This window comes from Oncorhynchus clarkii, chromosome 3 (genome assembly GCF_045791955.1).
Source record: "Oncorhynchus clarkii lewisi isolate Uvic-CL-2024 chromosome 3, UVic_Ocla_1.0, whole genome shotgun sequence".
NCBI lineage: Eukaryota > Metazoa > Chordata > Actinopteri > Salmoniformes > Salmonidae > Oncorhynchus > Oncorhynchus clarkii.
In genome coordinates, this window is record NC_092149.1 from 30,449,123 (window position 1) to 30,468,015 (window position 18,893).

The 18,893-nt window shown below is 43.1% G+C and overlaps 1 protein-coding gene across 5 annotated transcripts; it reads right to left on the reverse strand.

The window, feature by feature from the left end:
• Positions 1–210: 210 nt before the first annotated feature.
• LOC139392908 (islet cell autoantigen 1-like) lies at positions 211–10,975 on the reverse strand. Of its 5 annotated transcripts, XM_071141243.1 has the most exons (16): positions 10,397–10,540; positions 9,028–9,312; positions 8,668–8,710; positions 8,251–8,280; positions 7,962–8,136; positions 7,661–7,733; positions 7,392–7,515; positions 5,366–5,564; positions 4,873–4,998; positions 4,663–4,761; positions 4,106–4,209; positions 3,953–3,993; positions 3,641–3,703; positions 3,192–3,470; positions 1,659–1,751; positions 216–1,434 (listed from the first exon to the last, which is right to left on the reverse strand). In XM_071141243.1, the coding sequence occupies exons 4-16, from the start codon at positions 8,265–8,267 to the stop codon at positions 1,313–1,315; spliced, it is 1,515 nt and encodes a 504-aa protein (XP_070997344.1). In that variant the 5' UTR covers positions 8,268–8,280; positions 8,668–8,710; positions 9,028–9,312; positions 10,397–10,540; the 3' UTR covers positions 216–1,312. The 5 variants fall into 5 exon arrangements, with proteins under 5 accessions (XP_070997350.1, XP_070997344.1, XP_070997352.1 ...); XM_071141249.1 differs by lacking the exon at positions 8,668–8,710 and having other exon boundaries at positions 211–1,434; positions 10,397–10,527; XM_071141251.1 differs by having other exon boundaries at positions 8,668–9,312; positions 10,397–10,523.
• Between the last annotated feature and the right edge of the window lie 7,918 nt (positions 10,976–18,893).

Sequence of the window (18,893 nt, forward strand, 5' to 3'; positions counted from 1 at the left end):
AGTTTCATGGTTCAGAGGAAGCCTACAGTGACAGCATATGCCTCAGGGATTCATCGTGCAATAGAAGTTCTGTCAGTTGAGAGAATGCACACATCCCACTATCTATTCAAAGCTAATAAACCAAAGAGGAAATAGTCTTGCGGTAGTTGTAACCTGACAATAGAGGAACAATAGCATAGCTTTGCAGCATTCAAATAAAGCAACAATACATAAGATAACAGGAATAAACAAGGCTTTTAATGTAAACAATGGCAATAGTTTAATTCTAATAAGTTAGTCTCATTTAGCACATTTTTACAGACAATCAAAATGCACACTTTTCAGCACTCCACAATTAAAATATAATTCTAATCATTTTGATTACAAGCTTAAAACCAGTCACCAATTACAACATATGTATTTTATGCAGGTTAGAATGTGTGTTATGCACATTTCCCACTCTTCCATAGGTTGCTCTCCAAGCAATAGAATACAGATTGTGTACTTGAAAGTGCAGCTAGTTAATAAATGTACACCTAGGCTGGGATGCAATCTGAGGCGTGTTATAGAACAGACTAAGGTCCTTTACGCTGGAGCCGACATGTGCAGTGGTTACCATGAATAGGATTTCCACAAACGTCTGAGAAAATGCCTTTTAAAAAGGTGCATTGTCAGCTGTCTAGTGCGCTGCTCTATAACACACCTTGAATATATTCCAGGCCCTAAAGAGTGTATCTCAAACAAATCAAATGTTAGATATGTTATTGTCAACAGTAACATATCGTGAGTACAACCACACAACTAAATAAGGAATACACAAAACATGCAATAAATGTATGATCGATCAGACAAAACTGATACATATTTGACCCTTTCATACTGTATACTGATTTTCCTATTGTTGAGATGGGTGTAAAGGCCTCATCATTGTCACCACCAGAAAGCTTACAGGTATACCCAAATGACAAGGCAATAATTCTGAAAAAGCTAATCATGAATCCTTTGGTTGTTGAAAGCATCTACCCGCTCTGACAACTTAACTTATAAACATTAATAAATCATGTTAAACAGACACAAATAACATTTGTTTTCTTTTGGAATTCATGATTTCAAGCTCAATTGATTGATACCATTGAATACTTGTACAGTAAATGCCTCTAACAGCTGGTCCAGGGTAAAATTGTTGTTTAACTCAATGGTAAGGAGTAGGTCGGGGGTTGAGAAAGAGATGACCCTAGAACAGATGTTAACAGCAAAATAACCATGACCTTGTTGTGCATTATGCTAACTTATAGCGTAGGAGCTTGCCCTCGATGTGAATCAGGTCGCAGGTCTATGCGTTGTGAAGCTCATGCTCCTGCCCACTCCTGCCTACTGCATCTGGGTTCGACAGAGGGTCCAAGTCGGCGAACAGGTTGAACCAGGCTGAGAGGTCTTTGGCGGTCTCTGAAGTCTCTGCACAATCAGAACCAGAGGTAAAACATCTCACACAGTAAACTTGGATGTTGACTAGTAATGTCTTGTTTAATACGACTCAGACATTGTGCTATTTATACCCAACAAGTACTTCGAAAGCATTCAAACACAGGTTCTTGTTGGAAACACAGCTTCTTTTTTTTTTAATGAGCTAAACCCTTACAATTCTATTCATTGGTTTAACACATTTGGCCCAATCCTACCTCTCACTGCTGCTGGCCTAGAGGGGTTCTGATTGGCTCCAGATGATTGCGCTGTTGCCTGGGAGATGGGCTGTGGAATGCTCGTGGCCCAATCTGGAAGGGAGATGCAGATTTAGATCCATCTTGAGGGGATACACATCGTTGCTTGATCCAGGAGACAATAAATTAGTTTCACACAGAACTTTTGACTTTGTGCAATAGACAAGAATATTGCAATTATTGAACACTGCATGTCTTCACTAAATCTATGTTCTCCAAAATACAATTGTCAGTCCATAAACCATTTCAAAGTTCAAATAAGGGGTACTTATTTATATTTGTCCTGTTTCACACATGTACAAGTATGTATGTACCCTTCACAAGTGTGGTGTGAAATGGAAATGTGTTTAGTAATACATGTAGATCCACATGAGGTTAAAAGATTATATTTCAGTGTGACTGTTCACTTCACTAGCCCCCATGTGAATATAGACGAACACAAAAACAGATGAGGGACTACTGTAGTAGTCACTGCCCAGACCCAGAGAGAAATGGAATGGAAAGAGATGAGTAATTAGCTATGGGTAAGCGAATCAAATAGCCAGTGTCAAATAGCCAGTGCCTATTACTTACACAGCTGTAAAAAAAAAAAAAAAACATTTTAGTGCCACTTTCTCTGTGTGGAAATAGTTACGCATGGTGAAAAAAGTACTTATTCAGAGAGAAGGGAAAAAAAAAACTGGCCAACTGCACAGCCCTAATTATGTCATTTCTGGGCTCATTCATAAAATCTAACCAACCACAGGGTTGAATTTAATTACGCTACTAACACAAATTGATTATTCAATTGTTTCATGCTTCATACTCTGGTCAGGGATTTCTCCATTTAATCAAGGATGATATTTTACAGTGAGGGAAAAAGTATTTGATCCTCTGCTGATTTTGTACGTTTGCCCACTGACAAAGAAATGATCAGTCTATAATTTTAATGGTAGGTCTCCAGACCTTAATCCCATAGAAAATCTGGAGGGAGCTGAAGGTTCGAGTTGCCAAACGTCAGCCTCGAAACCTTTGACTTGGAGAAGATCTGCAAAGACGAGTGGGACAAAATCCCTCCTGAGATGTGTGCAAATCTGGTGGCCAACTACAAGAAAGGTCTGACCTCTTGATTGCCAACAAGGGTTTTGCCACCAAGTACTAAGTCATGTTTTGCAGAGGGGTCAAATACTTATTTCCCTCATTAAAATGCAAATCAATTTATAACATTTTTGACATGCGTTTTTCTGGATTTTGTTGTTGTTATTCTGTCTCTCACTGTTCAAATAAACCTACCATTAAAATTATAGATTGATCATTTCTTTGTCAGTGGGCAAACGTACAAAATCAGCAGGGGATCAAATAGTTTTCCCTCGCTGTACATGTTCTCTCTCCACAAAATCCTGTGTTTTTGAAGAACTACACAGTGATGCTTCACATGGTTTGTTTTTCAATAAAGAGCAATGCAATCTGACCAATGAATAAATATGCACAACAGTCTTGTATTTGACCTCTGACCTGAGAGAGAAGATTGGAGGTTGTTCCTGTTCTGGTCCAGGAGGTGAGATGGGAGGAAGATGGAGGAGTCTTCCTCCTGCTGGGGTTCCACTAGGCCCCCTCTACTAGTGGCTCCGCTCCCCTGGTCCCCCTTACCAAACACCTCCTGCCACTCCTGTGAGAACTCGCCCTCATCCAGAGACGTGCTGCCCAGAATCTCATTCAACAAGGCCATGCTGTCCCTCTCTCCACCCTCCTCCTGCTCCTGACGAGAGAAGGCTGAGAGAAGATCCTCAGGCCCTGGAATAACCAATCAAATACTGTGTTATTTAGAGGTGGGCAGTGGGCATAATAACGGGTAGTTGATGATATGTTTTTGAGGGTAAAATAAGAAATAATTTCACATGATCTGTTCATATATTTCTCTATTAATTTAGGACACATGTTGAGGTGGTGCTCCTGTACATTACCTGTCATTTGTCTATTAAGGTCGATGTCTTCAAAGAATTGTCCAGAAGGTGTCTTGGTTTGAGCTGCACAGGATGATAATGAAAAGTGCATGGCTTAGATTCAATCAAATTTAGCGTTAACCCAGACTCCATGCAGCCAATGTGATAGGTATAATGCCGGCAACCGCTTGTGGATTTGACAGCTCTAACACAGTTCCACCTCAGACACTGTCAACACAACAGCTATGTGGGTGTTGGGAATCTGATTTAATCTAGCCTTAAATCCATCATTATAGAACAAGTGTGCATTACAATGGCACTATGGTTCTTTACCTTCTTCATTGGACTCTTCATTGGGATCTATTGAGATAAGTCTAAGGACAACAACAAAAAAACATGTTACATGTAGTGTACAGTATAGGATCCTGTGTAGCCTAATGTAAGACTTTAAATTCACTCTGTCATGTTGTATGGATTTCCACTTACTGGCCATCTGCAGTGTCCTCAAGATCTGTCTTTGTTTTGACTTTCTTCTCCCTCTTTTTCTTCAATCCCTGAGATGACAGTTTATCCATGGGGTCTTGGAGGCTCTGGAAGTAGAAGAATGACATACTGACAACGTCACAAGACATGACGCTGACAACGACACCTTGTGCTGTCATCTAAGTGAGGCCCTGTGGTGAAACACACAGTTCCTTCTTAATGTAAAGTACAACACTGTATGGACACCTTTTGAGTATATCACAGACTATTCACCGATTCCAAAACCCTGACGAAGATGATACAGCTTAACAGAGGGAAATTGGCTCCAGAGTGGCGCAGCGGTCTAAGGCATTGCACCTCAGTGCCAGAGACGTCACTACAGACCCTGGTTCGATTCCAGGCTGTATCGCAACCGGACGTGATTGGGAGTCCCATAGGGCGGTGCACAATTGGCCCAGCATCGTCCGGGGTAGGCAGTAATTGTAAATAAGAATTTGTTCTTAACTGAATTGCCTAGTTATATAAAATGTGAAAAAATATATGATAGAGGCCTCCCTCACCTTGATTGTAGAGAACTCAAAATGCTGGCAGCCCTTAAAGCTCTCATGAATGGCAGCCATAGTGTGAGACGTCTTCTCCCAGAAGTGCAACAGGGTGGTCTGAAACACACAAATACATATTAGCACAAGGCTGTAGCCAACAATTACTATTATGCAATAATTATTATTTAACTTTCTGTGCATACACCACTCCTTGATATTCCGGTGTACCTGGTATGTGGTTAAAACATGAGAAAGCAGATTGCAGCGGCTGGCTCCTAATAAATCGACTTTTTGGCAGACATCATTCTTCAGTTTGTCAAAGCTTGTTTTAGTGGTTCGCACCTGCACTTGAACCTGAGGTGGAGAGAATAGATATTAAATATTGCCCAACTGAAGACAGGATCATAACTTAGGCACGTAACATTGCACAGAATAATGATCATCACACATGAGAAAACACAGATGTTGCAAGTGCAACCAACGTCTTTCTCACTCACTCACACACACACACTCACACACAATTTTACAGTAAATTGCACCATCTAGTGGTAAATATAACAATTCCATTTTCGGTTTGATTCTATGAAATTTAGATGTAATTCTTCATACAGAAACAGGTACAAATGCTTAATCAATCTGGCCCACAGACTTCTTTGATACGGTTTAAACAGTCCTTCATCCTGATATGATTGAGACCAATATCTAAAGAGAGTATCCAAACCTTGCGGAATTTCTCCATCTGTTTGTGTGTGTCTGGATCGAGCTCCTGGGATACATCCTTCATCCAGAGCAGTGCTCCACGGTATTCCGTCCTGGACTGTTCCATGCGGTTCACCGTCAGCCAGGTGTCAGAGATGGCCCGGTATCGGAAAGTCTCCACCTCCTGGTAGAGGCGAGACAAAGGACTACGCAGAGACAGCCTGAGGGGGGGCAAAAGACTCCTCAACAGAGAACAAATCCACTCATCCAAATTAAGTGCAGCTGACAACATGTAGATGAGTGAAGAGCAGCAGCTGGACAAAAATTTACATTTAGAAAGAAGATGATTGTCTGTTCACCCTTTTTTCTGCTCCTGAATCTCTTTGACTGGGTTATTGGTCACTAAAGCTTAAATATGGAACCGCAAAGAGTAAGTAAAAATGAACCTATGAACCATTACCGAAACAACGTGGATTACCATGGCACTCTCTCAATTATGAATCATCAATTTCTATTCAAACACTCTGGATACGGTGTTGATACAGTACAGGCCTATGTCTGTCATAATACAAAGCTCTCTCTGTATGCCGATTTCCTTCTTGCCTCTACACAGCAGACTCCTAGCCTGTCCCTTAGGAGCCAATGGACGCAATGTTCCACCTCATCTCTCTCTACACTGGTAGTCTATCTTCTCTGTAAGAGGGAGACTACCATCATAGGCAGCGTGAGTTTCAAGTTTGAGGAAGCTAATTCTCACCATAGAACTGTACCCTTTAGAAATATAGCATTCCATGCATCACCACATTTGCAGACTTATGCAAGATAACCTACTATTCATAATGTGATGAGTAGATTGGATAGTCATGATTTAGGCCAATGATATAACTCAATCACTGTTTGCAAAAAAGGACTGGCTGCCTGCGTAGTGACGTAGAGCTGTAGGCTAGATCAGATACGTTTCTTCTTTCTTTGCACGGGAAAAATGTGGCCTTTAATAAACACATTTCATGAAATTCTACTACACTTTATATGACCGGAGACATAAGCAGAATCTTTTTTTATAAATACGACAAAAATGACAAGGTAGCCTACTTTGCTGAGAACGACAAACAGATCAATGAAAATTGGTCTCCCCTTCTCCTATGCCTAATATACGAGAAGGAGAGACACAAATACTTACAGTATGACATCCATCTAACCCGGAAGAGGAAATTATTGTCCAAAAACAAACTTTCAAGTGGCACTGATCAGTGAACATGTGCACTCACTGGTGATATATAGCCGATGATCTCAGCTAGTGCTGATACGTTTGTTCTCTCAATTAAGTTGAGAATTTTGATAACTAAAAGACAGTCTTTTCATTGTCTTCTCTTTACAGCAATAGCCATTTGCTTTCAAAACTATGTTTTCCCGCGATTGTATTTTGAAATATTGCAATATGCCTGGCTGGGCCTCTACTTTTCACTGACAGTCGCAACTCAACAATCATCTATTTGGTATTTGCCGCGCACGCTGCAGAAATTCCGACTGAAGGCAATGCAATTTAAAACAATCCACAGCTAATATTTTTTATATTTAGAAGATGCTCTTATCCAAAGCGATTTACAGGTGCAATTAGGGTAAAGTGCCTTGCTCAAGGGTACTAAACACATTTTTCACCTAGTCGGCTCAAGGATTCAAACCAGCGACCTTTCAGTTACTGGCTCAACAATCTGCCACACATTTTAAAGAAGCTAATGATCCTCTGAGGCCAAATCATGCTCTCTGGTGTAGTAGCCTATGTTGAAGGAGTAGGCTAATTAGGCTAGATAATTTTGGCAATTTAATTCCCTTAGCCTTATGGACACACCGCCTATAACTACTATCCTACATGACCGTCTCGCTACCCTAGAAGTCTGTCTCGTCTCCTCTGGTAGAGGGAGAGAGACTACTATCCTGCATGTCTGTCTCTCTAACTTGTAACGTGAGCCCCCTATCCTGTCTGTCTCTCTATCTACACTGCAATATCCAGTCTGTCTGTCCTCTGGTAGTGTGGTCCAGGTACAAACCTCTGCTGGGAGGAGAAGCAGAGGGCCTTCCCGGTAGCCTGCATGATCTTCCCAGCCCTGGTCCGGTCCTGGGAGCCCTGTGAGCGCAGGAACCGCCCCAACTCATTCTCCTCCTGGGATAGAACTGAAGAGGAGGGATAGAGCCACATGGTAGAACTCAGAGGATTGCACAGGGCTTCAGAATCCGGGTCCAGAAGAACCTTGGGTACCCAGATGTAACTGGGTCCGACATGGAAGCGGGTGCCAGATGTGAGGGTGAAAAGACTCACAGCAGATTCTTCTCTGGTACTGCTCGATCACCTTCAATAGCTCCATGCACGTTCTCTGGACAGAGTGAAACACCTACAATGCCATGGAAAAATGACTTATGCCAGTCAACAAATATATGCATTTTATGCAAATCTTTAACAGTCATCTGCCTGTGTTATGTGAGATGAACAAAGGTTGATACTTGAGATCGTCAGCTCAGGTCTTTGGTAATTGGGAGCAACAGTTGTCTGTGTATCTATGACAATGTATTCATGACACAGTAACAAAACAGATTTGAAGCATTTGATCTGTGAAGCGAACCTCCAGTTTGCCATCCAGGTCTGCGTCTGACGCCACGACATGTTCGTCCTCTTTCTTTCCCGTGACCTTGATGATCTTCTGTTTGGTTTTCCAGTACTTTTGCTGGAACTTGTTCACAACAGATGAGTCTTGGCTTTCAATAAAGCGGTCAAAATACTCCCGGGAGTAGCCACCGCTGCAATGACATCCGAAACAGTCAAAGTCTTGTTACTTTATCAACCATATGGCAAAAGAACAAATACATTTGTGATGTTAATTCAAAGAATATGGTGAGTGTTTTTGTACTCACTAATTTCCCCTCTCCATTTTGTCAGGTTACCTGTAACATAGGTTACATGTTATGTCATGGCTTTGCAGGCCAACTTCAACTCCCTTCCCCAGGTAGGTTTAGACCAATGGTGTTGGCAATGGACTAAAACTGTATGAGTTTCTACCTGCCCATTGGTTGAGGTCAAATATTAAAACAGAGTTGACATCCAACACCAGTATGAAAAGTGCACCTGCCATATGATTGGGAGAATGGTCCATTTATTAGCCCAATCCTTATGTTATTTTCATGCATGAATGGATTTTTTTTTATATACACACAACCGTTCAAAAATGTAGGGTCACTTAGAAATGTCCTTGTTTTTGAAAGAAAAGCACATTTTTGTCCATTAAAATAACATCAAATTGATAATTTTCATTTATTTATCCGTTATTTTACCAGGTAAGTTGACCGAGAACACGTTCTCATTTGCAGCAACGACCTGGGGAATAGTTACAGGGGAGAGGAGGGGGGTTAATGAGCCAATTGTAAACTGAAAATCATAAATACAGTGTAGACGTGGTTCATTTAGTAAATGTCTATTGTAGCTGGAAAAGTCAGATTTTATCATGTAATATCTACATAGGTGTACAGAGACCCATTATCAGCAACCATCACTCCTGTGTTCCAATGGCACGTTGTGTTAGCTAATCCAAGTTTAGCATTTTAAAAGGCTAATTGATCAGTAGAAAACCCTTTTGCAATTATGTTAGCACATCTGAAAACTGTTCTGATTAAAGAAGCAATAAAAAAAATGGCCTTCTTTAGACTAGTTGAGTATCTGGGACTTCAGCATTTGTGGGTTCGATTACAGGATCAAAATGTCCAGAAACTGCCTAGAAGGCCAGCATCCTGGAGTCGCCTTTTCACTGTTGACGTTGAGACTGGTGTTTGGCAGGTACAATTTAATGAAGCTGCAAGTTGAGGACTTGTGAGGCGTCTTTTCTCCAATTGGACACTCTAATGTACTTGTCCTCTTGCTCAGTTGTGCACCGGGGCCTCCCACTTCTCTTTCTATTCTGGTTAGTGCCAGTTTGCGCTGTTCTGTGTAGGGAGTAGAACACAACGTTGTACGAGATCTTCAGTTTCTTGGTAATTTCTCACATGGAATAGCCTTCATTTCTCACAACAAGAATAAACTGATGCATTTCAGAAGAAAGTTATTTCCTTCTGGCCATTTTGAGCCTGTAATTGAACCCACAAATGCTGATGGTAAAGATATTCAACTAGTCTAAAGAAGGCCAGTTGTATTGCTTATTTAAATCAGAACAGTTTTCAGCTGTGCTAACATAATTGCAAAAGGGTTTTCTAATGATCAATTAGCCTTTTAAAATTATAAACTTGGATTAGCTAACACAATGTGCCATTGGAACACAGGAGATATGGTTGCTGATAATGGGCCTCTACGCCTATGTAGATATTCCATTTAAAAAAAAGTTTTTCTTTAAGCCGTTTCCAGCTACAATAGTCATTTACAACATAAACAATGTCTACACTGTATTTCTGATCAATTTGATGTTATTTTAATGGACAAAAAAATATTTTCTTTCAAAAACAAGGACCCCAAACTTTTGAAAGGTAGCGTACCTTAAACAAAAATGTATATAAAATGTATCATGTTTGGGGGCTCATTATCTTGGTCGATACAGTTGAAAACAAAAAATGAATTATTAATTGAGAAATAGGTAGGCTATATTTTTTATAGATATTCAATAACCTTTAACCAAATTAAACAAGGCTCAACCTATCATGCTAGACTAGTCTGTTGGCTAACAGTCCACACCCGAAAGGGCCTGGCAATACTCTGTCACGATTCAGCAGCCTCTGATAATAAGGTGCCTGGTTTTAGGCCTCTCGCTGAGAAGGCAAGCACGCACCTTGTTCAATACATTATCATCGGATAGCCAAGGATAATGCCATAGCATAAGACTTATAATACGATGATTCCTGCATGTGAGTGAATAAATGTAATGTCCGGCTTTATTCGGCCGCAGTACCAGAATAAACACAGAACGCTTCACATCATCAGCGTATGTTAACCAGACTGCCCTCTCCACATTCTTGTAGCCGCCAATAAACACCTATTGACCAAAGCAATTCATTTACATTGAAAATCAAGATCACATACCTTGCTGTGTTGATAGCCTACCATTCAGCTATAGACAACGTACATACATGTATTCTACTATTATTGACTGTAGGCTACACAGCGTAACCAGCTGCTCATTCTGTTGAATACAGTCCTTGCGCAGAATGGTCGATGACGTCATGTAACAACGCACCAAATTTGCTCCCATAAAAAAGGGTGCAGTCGCGTTTGTTCATCAAATATTTGCGATTAGCAAATAAAGCTGCAGAATATCCTCCCTGAGTTACATAAGTGTTCGTCGTGAAAAAAAACATGTTACAAATAATTTTTGGGGAAAAAAATTGTGTACATTTTTTATTGTAGGCCTCTGCGAACTGTAGTGGCCTTAATAAGGACTCGGTTGATAGTAAATATGAAAAATGACATTAAATGGGGATAGTAGGTAAAAATAGCGCATCTTGATGTCCACTGCAGAGGACATTTACTAACAAGCTTCTATTTAATGTGAAAAAATAATAATATTACACTGCTCTGAAAATTCACCTAACTATTCCTGAGATATGTACCTGTTAAGCTCTGTTTATACCTGGTTCTAACTTGCATCCTTTGTCTTGTCCACATTCTGATTGTGCCCTCATCTTCAGACAGGTGTAGACGACTACAAGATGCATTGTGATCTGATTGTGATCGGACCTTGCAGACCTCGGTTGTAGTCAGGCACGCATTGGTCGCGATCCCCTGCTCAGACTTTGCAAGGGCATCAACCAATGGTTGTGTGACACGTCATCGACTGACAGATTGCTATAACATATGATCTTATAGCATGTATTATAGCAGATACCTAAAATACATATTCTGTCGTTGTAAGATCTGGCAGCAGTCAGCAACGCCTGAGGATATGGACAGTGAAACCATTTAAATCATCATGATTGACTTATGACATCAATATATATCTTTTTATTTAACTAGGCAAGTCAGTTAAGAACACATTCTTATTTTCAATGACGGCCTAGGAACAGTGGGTTAACTGCCTGTTCAGGGGCAGAACGTCAGATTTGGAGTAGGGGCTCCCGAGTGACGCAAATACATCCCATATTTAACCACTAGGCTACCCTGCCGCCCATTATTAAAAGTTTTACTCAATAAATTACTGGGAGTTTATATATATATATAGAATGTGCGACTCGATTTTTATTTTGTTGCTTACAGTATATTCACCGTTAGCCAGCACCTCCCCTGCAAAATATATATTTATACAGGGAGGGACCAGGGAATCTGGTCACAATGTGGACACAGTGGACTGATATGAGACACATTTCAATACCACCTGTATACCACAGGAGGTTGGTGGAACCTTCATTTGGGAGGACAGCTCGTGGTAATGGCTTGAGCTGAGTAGGTGGAATGGTAGCAAATACATCAAACACATGGTTCCCATGTGTTTGATATCATTCCATTTGCTCTGTTCCACCCATTATTATGAGCCGTCCTCCCCTCAGTAGCCTCCACTTACGAAAAAACTTAAGAAGCTGCATAAGACAAAAAATTACTTCTTAAGATAGTTTGGAAATGCAATTCCTCAAAATGTTCTTAGGAATTCATAGTTTTCTTAGGATCTTGGTAAATATCTTTCTTAAGAATTTCGTAAATATCTTCTTATGTGGCATTTACATTTGTGACGTGCTTGAAACTAATAAATAAGCCTATGCGACAGGGATGATAGGATTTGGCCAACTATAATAAAGTGTTGATATTGTAACGAAACAGCAGGTAGCAGGCCTCGAACCCTCGACCTTCGAGCCCGAGGTCCGGGGCGCTATCGACTGTGCCGCAAAAGCATGCTCATGTGGCATGATCGATTTCCGCGCTTATAAACCCAGGGTCGTTACAATATTTACATTTTATAAAAAAAAATTGTTGTTGCTTTATGTCTCGTTGGCTCGCGAACCCTTTATACACACACACACACACACACACACACACACACACACACATTATTTTTCACATATTATAGCCAGACTAACGTTAGCTACTGTACATCAAAATAAAAAATGGATAATCAAGGAAAGCGCAATAAAAACTTCAGCAAACAATAGCTTGAATTGATGGTGGAGGAAATAGCAGCCAGGAAATGGTTGCTGTTGGAGAGACTTGATAACTGCGGGGTCACTGCAGACACCAAAAAGAGAGGATGGGCGAGAGTGGCCGAGTCTGTCTCTGCCATCGGGGGTATGGTAAAGGACAGTGACGCTGTAAAAAAGAAGTGGTCCGACATCAAGTCGGCTGCTAAGAAGGGAGCTGAGATACCGGGTTATATCCTTCCTGTTTGGCCCTGTCCGGGGGTGTCCTCGGATGGGGCCACAGTGTCTCCTGATCCCTCCTGTCTCAGCCTCCAGTATTTATGCTGCAGTAGTTTATGTGTCGGGGGGCTAGGGTCAGTTTGTTATATCTGGAGTACTTCTCCTGTCCTATTCGGTGTCCTGTGTGAATTTAAGTGTGCTCTCTCTAATTCTCTCTTTCTCTCTTTCTTTCTCTCTCTCGGAGAATCTGAGCCCTAGGACCATGCCTCAGGACTACCTGACATGATGACTCCTTGCTGTCCCCAGTCCACCTGGCCGTGCTGCTGCTCCAGTTTCAACTGTTCTACCTTATTATTATTGGACCATGCTGGTCATTTATGAACATTTGAACATCTTGGCCATGTTCTGTTATAATCTCCACCCGGCACAGCCAGAAGAGGACTGGCCACCCCACATAGCCTGGTTCCTCTCTAGGTTTCTTCCTAGGTTTTGGCCTTTCTAGGGAGTTTTTCCTAGCCACCGTGCTTCTACACCTGCATTGCTTGCTGTTTGGGGTTTTAGACTGGGTTTCTGTACAGCACTTTGAGATATCAGCTGATATACGAAGGGCTATATAAATACATTTGATTTGATTTGATTTAATGTGGACCAGCTGGAGGAGAAGGTGTCGTCCATGATAGGAGAGATGGTGGTAGAGGGACTGCGCAACCGGTAAGTTAGGTAATGTTAGCTGCCTTACAGGCTGACCACACCGCTTGCATTGCGTGCGCGAGCGTTGCAAAATGAATGTAGAAATGTATGTTATTCAATTATTTCACCCATACTGCTGGCGCGCTCCAACGAGCAATAGAAATCAGTTCTATTTCTGACGCAGATCGCGCTGCAAGTCCTGCCTCTCCCATCTCCTCATTGGTTTAAAGAAGCAGGTACCCACATGCCATCTCCTCATTGGTTTTACCCACGTGGGTGACTGAAAGAGAACGTGGCGGTAATCGCAATATAAAGAGAGATGACTAGAAACGATTGGGTTGACTGTTTTATGTGTGGATTAATTGGCGGAGTAGAGGACCTTGTGCATTTCAGGTAAAATAACAACTCAATGTTTATATCCCAGGACAACAGCAACATCAAGCTAGCTAAATAGGACAAATTAGCTAGTAAGTGCAAGCTAACTAGCTAAATTGCCATAAATGTTTAATGCTTTTCGACCTGTCCCCCAAATTAATATAATTGTTTCATTACAGCCAACGTTATCGTTAGCTAAGTTAGCCAAGTTCTTCTTCGCAAATTGACGAGATAACGCTAGCTATTTAACACTTCTAGAATATTGTAATATATTGTTAATTACTAGGTAGCTAGATAATGCACGTGTAATTTGTTTTCTTGCTGTATTTAAATATCCGGTAGCCAACTGTGTCTGTGGCGCAAGAAAACGTTAATGTTTACAAAAGTATCCATTCGTCTCAAGACAAGGGTTTAGCTGTCCTAAAGTGAAGTACATTTCCAAGAATAAATCCTAAAGCATTATTTTCAAGAATCGCATTTCTTAACTTTTTTCTTAGGAAGAAACTTAGGAAAAACCTTAAGAAAATTTCCAATGAGGAATAGCAACTTTGCTTAACTTTCTTCTTAAGTCTAGTTAAGGAAAAAACGGCAGTTAAGAAGACATTTCTTCTTAAGAAGGTTTTGTGAATCCAGCCCCAGGACAAATGATGCATTACAGCACCAGGTAATTACACAATTACAAACACTTACCACAAGGTGTGCTAATTGTGATGGTAGCCGTAATGATGAAAGAAATAAGAAATTATTAAGGTGACACCCCCACACGTGATATAATTGAAAAGCCTAAAATGTCCTCTCAAAGGTAAACCAGGACATAACACAATGGCATGTATGGCCTTAGAGTTATGGAACAAATATTAATGTCCATTAGAGAGGACAAAAATGAATTGTTGGGTCTCAGGAGGATATGACATTATGTTCTTATGATGAATTGATTAACAAATAAATACAAAATATAGTCAAGGGACAGCCCTTTGAAAGAGAGGGAGAGAGCGAGCGAGAGAGAGATATGAAGAATGCAAAAACCTTGGAAAGAAATTGAGAAACCTATCCAGCCAAAAACACAGAGACCCAGAAAACCTTAACTAATGCCTTTACTACTGGGAAACACTGAAACAGTACATAAGTACCCTAAGAAAAAATAAGGAACAACATGTCAGAAAACAGCTCAATGTGATTGAAGAATGCAGAGAATCAAATCACTTCTGGGAACACTAAACAAACAACACAAAGAGCTATCTATCCAAAACCACTTCTCTAACCTTTTCATCATATAACAAAGAACCAAGAACAAAAACATGATAGTTTAGAAAACTTCAGCTATTAAATACCACCAATTACATTGTATGAGCTACAGGACAAAATACAAACCCTCCATCACAAAAAGGCCTGTGGTGTTGATGGTATACTAAAGGAAATAATAAAATATGCAGACCATAAATTCAAATGGGCTATTCTTAAACTCTTCAAAATGATCCTCAGCTCTGGTATCTTCCCCACTATTTGGAACCAACATCTGGTCACCTCAATCCTGTTATGGTGAGTGAATGAGGACCCAAAAGCGAACTAACTTAAACAGAGCTTCTTTAATAACCAAACATAGGTAGGCTCAGATAGACCGGCAGATTCCGACAGGACAGGACAAGGTTACAGCAAACATGACGATAGTCTGGCTCAGGCATGAAACACAAACAAACAAGAATCCGACAAGGACAGGAGCAGAAACAGAGAGAGATATAGGGACCTAATCAGAGGGAAAAAAGGGAACAGGTGGGGAACGGGGTGAATGGGTAGTTAGAGGAGACAAGGGACAGCTGGGGGAAAGCGGGGGAGAAAAGGTAACCTAACACGACCAGCAGAGGGAGACAGGGTGAAGGGAAAGGACAGAGACAAGACAACATGACAGTACATGACAGTACCCCCCCACTCACCGAGCGCCTCCTGGCGCACTCGAGGAGGAAACCTGGCGGCAACGGAGGAAATCATCAATCAGCGCACGGTCCAGCACGTCCCGAGAGGGAACCCAACTCCTCTCCTCAGGACCGTACCCCTCCCAGTCAACTAGGTACTGATGACCACGGCCCCGAGGACGCATGTCCAAGATTTTACGGACCCTGTAGATAGGTGCGCCCTCGACAAGGATGGGGGGGGGGGGGGGGGGGAAGACGAGCGGGGGCGCGAAGAACGGGCTTAACACAGGAGACATGGAAGACCGGGTGGACGCGACGAAGATATCGCGGAAGAAGAAGTCGCACTGCGACAGGATTAATGACCTGAGAGATACGGAATGGACCAATGAACCGCGGGGTCAACTTGCGAGAAGCCGTCTTAAGGGGAAGGTTCTGAGTGGAGAGCCAAACTCTCTGACCGCGACAATATCTAGGGCTCTTAGTTCTACGCTTATTAGCAGCTCTCACAGTCTGCGCCCTATAACGGCAAAGTGCAGACCTGACCCTCTTCCAGGTGCGCTCGCAACGTTGGACAAAAGCCTGAGCGGAGGGGACGCTGGACTCGGCGAACTGAGATGAGAACAACGGAGGCTGGTACCCGAGGCTACTCTGAAAAGGAGATAGCCCGGTCGCAGACGAAGGAAGCGAGTTGTGGGCGTATTCTGCCCAGGGGAGCTGTTCTGACCAAGACGCAGGGTTGCGAAAAGAAAGACTGCGTAAGATGCGACCAATAGTCTGATTGGCCCGTTCTGCTTGACCGTTAGACTGGGGGTGAAAGCCGGAAGAGAGACTGACGGAAGCCCCAATCAAACGGCAAAACTCCCTCCAAAATTGAGACGTGAATTGCGGACCTCTGTCCGAAACGACGTCTGACGGAAGGCCATGAATTCTGAAAACATTCTCGATGATGATTTGTGCCGTCTCTTTAGCAGAAGGAAGCTTAGCAAGGGGAATGAAATGAGCCGCCTTAGAGAACCTATCGACAACCGTAAGAATAACAGTCTTCCCCGCTGACGAAGGCAGTCCGGTGACAAAATCTAAGGCGATGTGAGACCACGGTCGAGAGGGAATAGGAAGCGGCCTGAGACGGCCGGCAGGAGGAGAGTTACCGGACTTAGTCTGCGCGCAGACCGAACAAGCAGCCACGAAACGACGCGTGTCATGCTCCCGGGTGGGCCACCAGAAACGCTGGCGAATGGAAGCAAGCGTACCCCGAACGCCAGGGTGGCCGGCTAACTTGGCAGAGTGAGCCCACTGAAGAACGGCCAGACGAGTAGGAACGGGAACGAAAAGAAGGTTCCTAGGACAAGCGCGCGGCGACGGAGTTTGAGTGAGTGCTTGCTTTACCTGCCTCTCAATTCCCCAGACAGTCAACCCGACAACACGCCCCTCAGGGAGAATCCCCTCGGGGTCAGTGGAGGCTACTGAAGAACTGAAGAGACGAGACAAAGCATCAGGCTTGGTGTTCTTAGAGCCCGGACGATAAGAAATCACGAACTCGAAACGAGCGAAAAACAGCGCCCAACGCGCCTGACGTGCATTAAGTCGTTTGGCAGAACGGATGTACTCAAGGTTCCTATGGTCAGTCCAAACGACAAAAGGAACGGTCGCCCCCTCCAACCACTGTCGCCATTCGCCTAGGGCTAACCGGATGGCGAGCAGTTCGCGGTTACCCACATCATAGTTACGTTCCGACGGCGACAGGCGATGAGAAAAATACGCGCATGGGTGGACCTTGTCGTCAGAGAGGGAGCGCTGAGAAAGGATGGCTCCCACTCCCACCTCTGACGCGTCAACCTCGACAACGAACTGTCTAGAGACGTCAGGTGTAACAAGGATAGGAGCGGATGTAAAACGATTCTTGAGGAGATCAAAAGCTCCCTGGGCGGAAACGGACCACTTAAAGCACGTCTTGACAGAAGTAAGGGCTGTGAGAGGAGCTGCCACCTGACCGAAATTACGGATGAAACGACGATAGAAGTTCGCGAAGCCGAGAAAGCGCTGCAGCTCGACGCGTGACTTAGGGACGGGCCAATCAATGACAGCTTGGACCTTAGCGGGATCCATCTTAATGCCTTCAGCGGAAATAACAGAACCGAGAAATGTGACGGAGGAGGCATGAAAAGTGCACTTCTCAGCCTTCACAAAAAGACAATTCTCTAAAAGGCGCTGGAGGACACGTCGAACGTGCTGAACATGAATCTGGAGTGACGGTGAAAAAATCAGGATATCGTCAAGGTAAACGAAAACAAAGATGTTCAGCATGTCTCTCAGGACATCATTGACTAATGCCTGAAAGACAGCTGGAGCGTTAGCGAGGCCGAAAGGAAGAACCCGGTATTCAAAGTGCCCTAACGGAGTGTTAAACGCCGTCTTCCACTCGTCCCCCTCCCTGATGCGCACGAGATGGTAAGCGTTACGAAGGTCCAACTTAGTGAAAAACCTGGCTCCCTGCAGGATCTCGAAGGCTGAAGACATAAGAGGAAGCGGATAACGATTCTTCACTGTTATGTCATTCAGCCCTCGATAATCTATGCAGGGGCGCAGAGACCCGTCCTTCTTCTTGACAAAAAAAAACCCCGCTCCGGCGGGAGAGGAGGAGGGGACTATGGTACCGGCGTCAAGAGCTACAGACAAATAATCTTCGAGAGCCTTACGTTCGGGAGCCGACAGAGAGTATAGTCTACCCCGGGGGGGGGTGGTTCCCGGAAGGAGATCAATACTACAATCATACGACCGGTGTGGAGGAAGAGAGGTGGCCCTGGACCGACTGAACACCGTGCGCAGATCGTGATATTCCTCCGGCACCCCTGTCAAATCACCAGGCTCCTCCTGTGAAGAAGAGACAGAGGAAACAGGAGGGATAGCAGACATTAAACATTTCACATGACAAGAGACGTTCCAGGAGAGGATAGAATTACTAGACCAATTAATGGAAGGATTATGACAAACTAGCCAGGGATGGCCCAAAACAACAGGTGTAAAAGGTGAACGAAAAATTAAAAAAGAAATGGTTTCACTATGATTACCAGAAACAGTGAGGGTTAAAGGTAGCGTCTCACGCTGAATCCTGGGGAGAGGACTGCAGGAAGCTGACGAACCGGTCCAGCGTAGATGGACCGACAAGGTAGTGCAGGATCTTGAAGGAGAGACAGGAGTAGTAGCGCTCACCAGTAGCCCTCCGCTTACTGATGAGCTCTGGCTTTTACTGGACATGAAGTG

Bases quoted from the DNA above. Each gene is read 5' to 3' on its own strand.
- LOC139392908 (XM_071141249.1), bottom strand. The intron at 5,565-7,391 runs GTTTGTACCTGG...GCCCCCCCTCAG, and splicing joins TGCTTCTCCTCCCAGCAGAG to GCTGTCTCTGCGTAGTCCTT. The intron at 3,994-4,105 runs GTAAGTGGAAAT...TGTTGTCCTTAG, and splicing joins GAGGACACTGCAGATGGCCA to ACTTATCTCAATAGATCCCA.